The following is a 5,942-nucleotide window of genomic DNA, read 5'->3' on the forward strand; positions in this document are numbered from 1 at the left end:
CCCTGAGCCCTGGAATCCCCCTCCTCATCCCTGTGCCCCCCACCCTGACCCAGAGCCCCCTGGCCTGACCCTTGGGACCCTCAAGCTCGTTCCTGGGGCCCCTCCATCCCCTGGCTCCTGGGACCCCCTCCCCAAGCCCTGGGACCCCTGATCTCACCCCTGGGACCCCTGATCTCACCCCTGGGACCCCTGATTTCACCCCTGGGACCCCTCCCCAACCCCTGGGACCCCTCCCCAACCCCTGGGACCCCCTCCCCAACCCCTGGGACCCCTGATCTCACCCCTGAGACCCCCTCCCCACCCCCAGTGCCCCCCGCTGTCACCGCAGTGCCCCCATCCCTTACCCCCGTGTCCCCCCCAGGCCCGGGGGGGGCTGCTGTCGCTGGTGCCCCCCGTGGTGGTGTCGGGGGGCGCGGGGGCCGCCCTGTACCTGCTGCCGGTGCGGGGCCAGCGCGTGGCCACCCAGCACTTCCCCGTGGGCGAGGCCGAGGCCGTGGTGCTGGCCCTGATCGGCATCTACGTGGCTGGGATGGCCCTGCCCCACTCCACGCACCGGTACGGGGGGCTTGGGGGGTCCTGGGGGGTTTTGGGATGGCCCTGCCCCCCAGCAGCCACCGGCACAGGGGTTTGGGGAGCCCTGGGGAGGCTCTGGGGGGGGGTCTGCACGTCCCTCAAGCTGCTGGGGGTGCCCTGGGTGGCACAGAGGGCTGTCCCTGGGATGGGGGGGAAGGGGGGTGTCTCTCAGGGGGTCTGACCCCCAGTTTGTTGCCCCCCCAGAGCCCTGTCCGGGGGGGGCCAGCGGGGCTGGATGTCCCTCAAGCTGGTGGCCCTGCTGGCCCTGGCCCTGCTGCTCACCTGCCTGGCCCTGCTCAACTTCTCCCTGGGCTTCCTGCTGGGGGTCACCCTCGTGCCCCCCGCGGCCGCCGTCACGCCCTCGAGGCACAGGTGAGGGGGGCACAGGTGAGGGGGGCACGGGGAGGGGCCTGGGGGGGGCCTGGGGTCTCCCCCTGTGTGTGGGGACACTGTGGGGACGTGGAGAGCTCTGGGTGTCCCTGGTGGTCCCTGACTGACCCCCCTCCCCTCAGTGCAGGCTGCCCCAGGCCGTGCTGCTGGTGCTGGCATTCCCGGGGGTGTCCCTGTTCCTGGGGGTCTCTGGGTGCCCTGGGGGTCTCTGGGTGTCCCTGGGTGCCCTGGGGGTCTCTGGGTGTCCCTGGGTGGTCTCTGGGTGGTCTCTGGATGTCCCTGGCTGGTCCCTGACCCCCCCCAATGCGTTCCAGGCTGCCCCAGGCCGTGCTGCTGGTGCTGACGTCCCCGGGGGTGTCCCTGTCCCTGGGGGGCTCTGGGTGGGCTCTGGGTGTCCCTGGGTGGTCCCTGGGTGTCCCTGGGTGGTCCCTGGGTGGTCTCTGGGTGTCCCTGGGTGGTCTCTGGGTGTCCCTGGGTGGTCTCTGACCCCTCCCAGTGCATTCCAGGCTGCCCCAGGCTGTGCTGCTGGTGCTGGCATCCTTGGGGGTGTCCCTGTCCCTGGGTGGTCTCTGGGTGCCCTGGGGGTCTCTGGGTGTCCATGGGTGGTCTCTGGGTGTCCCTGGGTGGTCCCTGACCCCCCCCAATGCGTTCCAGGCTGCCCCAGGCCGTGCTGCTGGTGCTGACGTCCCCGGGGGTGTCCCTGTTCCTGGCGGTGCTGCTGGAGCGGGAGCTGCTGGAGGCGCCGGCGGGGCTGGGGGAGGCCTGGCAACGCTTCCTGGGGGTCCTGGGCCAGGGGCTGCTGCAGGACCACCTGCACGGGGCCTTCCTGAGCCCCCTGCTCGCCCTGGGGGCCTACCCCTGCTGGCTGCTGCTCTGGAACGTGCTCTTCTGGAAGTGAGGGGCGCGGGATGGACACGCGGACATGGCAGGGACACAAGGACAGATCCACGGATGGATGTGGGGACACACGGACAGACAGACCCACTGACACACGGACAGACCCACAGTGGGACCCCAAACGGAGACACCTCTGGACGGCCCCACGGACAGACCCCTGGCAGACCCCAAACCCTGCAGCCCCCCTGAGGACCCCCAGATCCCCCCCAGCCCCCAGGGTGCTGCCTGGAGTGACGTCCCTGTGCTCCCCCCACAGCTGAGACCCCAGCCCAGCCCCGGACTGGGGGGCTTGGAGGGGGGTCAGTTGGGACCCCCGGAGCGTGGGCACATCCCTTCATCCCTTTGGCACCGGGACCCCAAAATGGGGGGCTTGAGGGGGTCTGTTGGAACCCCCAGGGTGTTGGGGACAACCCTGTGCCCCTGCTGGGCTTGGGACCCCAAACTGGAGGGGTCAGGACTGTTCCAGCCACCCCAGGACTGAGAGCCCCAGCTGAGGCTTTGGGGCTGTGTTGGGACCCTCAGGGGGTTAAAGGACACCCCTGTTTACCCCCTGGATGAAGACCCCAAACTGAGGGTGCAGGGGAGTTTCTTGGGACCCCTGCTTGGGGTGAGGACACCCCTGTGCCCGCCCGGGACTGGGCTCCCAGACTGGGGGTTCAGGGGGTCTGTTGGGACCCCTGGGGGGGACTCCTGGGGTGATATCCCTGCCCCTTCCCTCTCCCAGGACCAGGACCCCAAACTGGGGGTTTGGGGTGGGGGTCTGTTGGGACCCCGTGGGGGGACGGGGTTTCCTGGGGTGACATCCCCGATCCCCTCCAGGACCGGGACCCCAGACTGGTGTTTGGGGGGACTCTGTTGAGACCCCCGAGGGGCGGGGCCTGCGGAGGGGGCGTGGCTTCCTGTGGGGGGCGGGGCCCGCGTTCGGCGTCTGTCTCGGTCCTCCGGCCCGCCAGGGGGCGCCGCAATAAACGGAGCTTCCCTGCTGGTCACGTGTCGTCCGTGACGTCACTCCGTCGGGTACGTCAGTTCCGGCCGGTGCGGCGCGTCCCCTCGACCTCGGCGATGGCGGCGCTGCGGGGCCTGCGGGGCCTGCCGGGGCTGCGGCGGCTCCGGGCACCGGGCCCGACCCCCCGCCCGCCGCTGCTGCTGCCGCGGGGCCGCCCCGCCACCGCCCCGAGCGCCGTGAGTGCCCCCCGCGCCGGGCGCTGCGAGAAGGTCACGGGGGCGGGGAGGGGGAGACCTCCCCCCTCAGGGACTGTGGGGACCCCCCTCGGGCCCGCCCGGGGCCCTCGCTTCGAGCCCCGGGGCTTCTGATTCTTTTCCCGCCCTCCCCGGTGTTCCCCGGCCCCGCCCGGTGCCCCCGGTTCTTCCCCGGTGTTCCCAGCCCCGCCTGATGCCCCCGGTCCTTCCCCGGTGTCCCCCAGCCCCCCTCCGGTGCCCGGTCCCTCCCCGTGCTGTCGCCGGCCCGCGGTGTCGCCCATCTTTCCGCGGGTCTCCCCCGTCTTGTGTCCCGGTGCCCGTCCCTGCCCGGGGTCCCCCCGCCCCGCTCGGCCCGGTGTCCTTTGCCCGGTGCCCGGCGGGTGCGCTCCAGCCCTGCCCGCTCTTCCCTGTTCCGAACTCCCGGTGCCCTCTCTGTACCCCTGACCCCTGTGTCCCCCCCAGATGTCCCTGTCCCCCCCTGACCCCCGTGTCCCCCCCAGGTGTCCGTGTCCTCCGCCCCCCCCGGCTCTGGGGGCCGTTCCCGGCGGGCTCTGGCTGCTCTGGGGGTCCTGGCAGCAGCAGCGGGGGGGTCCCTGTCCCTGGCCCTGTCGCTGGGGGGGGGCCCCCTCAGTGCAGGGGAGCTGGAGCTGCACCCCCCGGCCTTCCCCTGGAGCCACGGGGGGCCCCTGCAGGCCCTGGACCACGCCAGGTATGGGGGGCACAGGGGGGGGTCTCCAGAGTGTTCCTGGGGGGGGGCTGCAGCTTCCAGGGCCCCCCCAAGTCCCAAGCCTGCTCTGCAGTGGCTGGAGGGGGTTCCAGGCCCCCCACCAGGCGTTCTGGGGGGGGTTGGGGGTCCCTGAGCCCCCTTGTCCCCATGGTGTATGCAGGGGGTTCCAGGTGTCGGGGGGGTGTTTTGGGGGGGTGTTCTGGGGGTCCCTGACCCCCCCTGTGCCCCCAGCCTGCGCAGGGGGTTCCAGGTGTCGGGGGGGTGTTTTGGGGGGGTGTTCTGACCCCCCCTGTGCCCCCAGCCTGCGCAGGGGGTTCCAGGTGTACCGCCAGGTGTGCTCAGCCTGTCACAGCCTGGAGTACGTGGCCTTCAGGAACCTCATCGGGGTCACCCACACCGAGGCCGAGGCCAAGGCTCTGGCTGAGGAGGTGAGACCCCCCAACCCCCCTGAGGGACAGGCCCCCCTCCTGGGGTCACACTGTCCCCTCCTGGGGTCACACTGCCCCCTCCTGCCATGCCAAGTGTCCCACTGCCCCGGTGTCCCGGTGCCACCGTCCTGCCATCCCTGGTGGCCTTGTCCTGCCATCCCTGGTATCCCCCTGAGTGTCCTGCTGTCCCCCTTGCCCTGCCTGGCCTGCTGTCCCTGTGCCCTGGTGTCACCCCCCTGCCATGCCCAGTGTCCCACAGCCTGTGTGGGCCATCCCTGGTACCCTGGCACCGCTGTCCTGCTGTCCCCAGTGTCACCATCCTGGTGTCCCATCGCTGCCGTCCTGCTGTCCCCAGTGCCACCATCCCGGTGTCCCATCGCTCCCGTCCTGCTGTCCCCAGTGCCACCATCCTGGTGTCCCATTGTTCCCATCCTGCTGTCCCCAGTGCCACCATCCTGGTGTCCCATTGTTCCCATCCTGCTGTCCCCAGTGCCACCATCCTGGTGTCCCATCGCTCCTGTCCTGCTGTCCCCAGCAGGGCCGTTGTCTTCATGTCCCATGCCCTTGTCTGGGCATCTCCTGCTGCCACCATCCTGGTGTCCCTACCAGTGTCCCCTGTCCCCATCCTGCCATTCCCAGTGCCCTGTGTCCCCATCCTGGTGCCCTGTGTCCCCATGCTGCCGTTCCTGGTGCCATGCTGTGCCAGCCCTGCTGTCTCTGGACCCTGGTGGCCTGGCCCAGCCCTGGTGGCCCTGGTGGCCCCAGTGGCCTGGCTCAGCCGTGTCCCCGTGCCCAGGTGGAGGTGCAGGACGGGCCTGACGAGAACGGGGAGATGTTCATGCGGCCCGGCAAGATCTCCGACTACTTCCCACGGCCCTACCCCAACCCCGAGGCTGCCCGGGCGGCCAACAACGGGGCCCTGCCCCCCGACCTCAGCTACATCGTCAACGCCAGGTTTGGGGGGCTTTGGGGGGGTCCTGGGGGGTCACTGGGGATGAGGAGGGGTCACACAGCGGGGCCCTGCCCCCCAGTCTCAGCTACATCGTCAGTGCCAGCTCTGGGAGGTCCTTGGTGGGTTGGGGGCTCCCAGGGTTTTGGGGCCACGGGGGTGATGGGGGGGGGTCCCGATCAGGCTTTGGGAGTGCCCAAGGGGCTTGGTGGGTCCTGAGGTTTGGGGGAGACTTAGGGGTTTGGGGGGGTCCCAGGTGCACATGGGGCTTGGGGTCTCCATGGAGCGGGGAGGGGAGAGGGGATCCCATTCCCAACCCATTCCCAACCCATTCCCTCGCCGCCCCCCCATCCTCTCCGTGCCCCTGTCCCCGCAGGCACGGCGGGGAGGATTACGTGTTCTCGCTGCTGACGGGGTACTGTGACCCCCCCGCGGGGGTCTCGGTGAGGGAGGGGCTGCACTACAACCCCTACTTCCCGGGCCAGGCCATCGGGATGGCCCCGCCCATCTACGACGAGGTGCTCGAGTTCGATGACGGTACAGGGGGTGCTCGGGGGGCTGGGGGGGCTGGGGGGGGGTTGGTCCCGGGGTCTGTAGGGGTGCTGACACCCCCCTCGTGCCCCCCCAGGGACCCCCGCCACCATGTCCCAGATCGCCAAGGACGTGTGCACCTTCCTGCGCTGGGCGGCCGAGCCCGAGCACGACCACCGCAAGCGCATGGGGCTCAAGGTGGGTCGGGGGCTCCGGGAGGGGGGAGTCAGGGGGTCCCCAGGCCCCC

General features: G+C 71.0%; 2 protein-coding genes across 2 annotated transcripts; both read left to right on the forward strand.

Moving 5' to 3' along the window:
• Positions 1 to 307: 307 nt before the first annotated feature.
• GPAA1 (glycosylphosphatidylinositol anchor attachment 1) lies at positions 308 to 1,905 on the forward strand (the record flags this gene model as incomplete). Its single annotated transcript, XM_027911214.1, has 3 exons — positions 308 to 555; positions 778 to 945; positions 1,618 to 1,905. Coding segments are annotated over 3 exons (660 nt in total), but the record flags the coding sequence as incomplete, so codon positions are not given.
• Positions 1,906 to 2,922: 1,017 nt separating this feature from the next.
• On the forward strand, positions 2,923 to 5,920 carry LOC114073470 (cytochrome c1, heme protein, mitochondrial; the record flags this gene model as incomplete). Its single annotated transcript, XM_027911215.1, has 6 exons — positions 2,923 to 3,042; positions 3,561 to 3,769; positions 4,089 to 4,215; positions 5,012 to 5,169; positions 5,541 to 5,701; positions 5,793 to 5,920. Coding segments are annotated over exons 1-6 (903 nt in total), but the record flags the coding sequence as incomplete, so codon positions are not given.
• Positions 5,921 to 5,942: the final 22 nt, after the last annotated feature.

The sequence above is a fragment of the Empidonax traillii genome, unplaced genomic scaffold (assembly GCF_003031625.1).
Source record: "Empidonax traillii isolate 1590-97213 ecotype Southwest subspecies unplaced genomic scaffold, ASM303162v1 scaffold6543:size5942, whole genome shotgun sequence".
Lineage (NCBI taxonomy): Eukaryota > Metazoa > Chordata > Aves > Passeriformes > Tyrannidae > Empidonax > Empidonax traillii.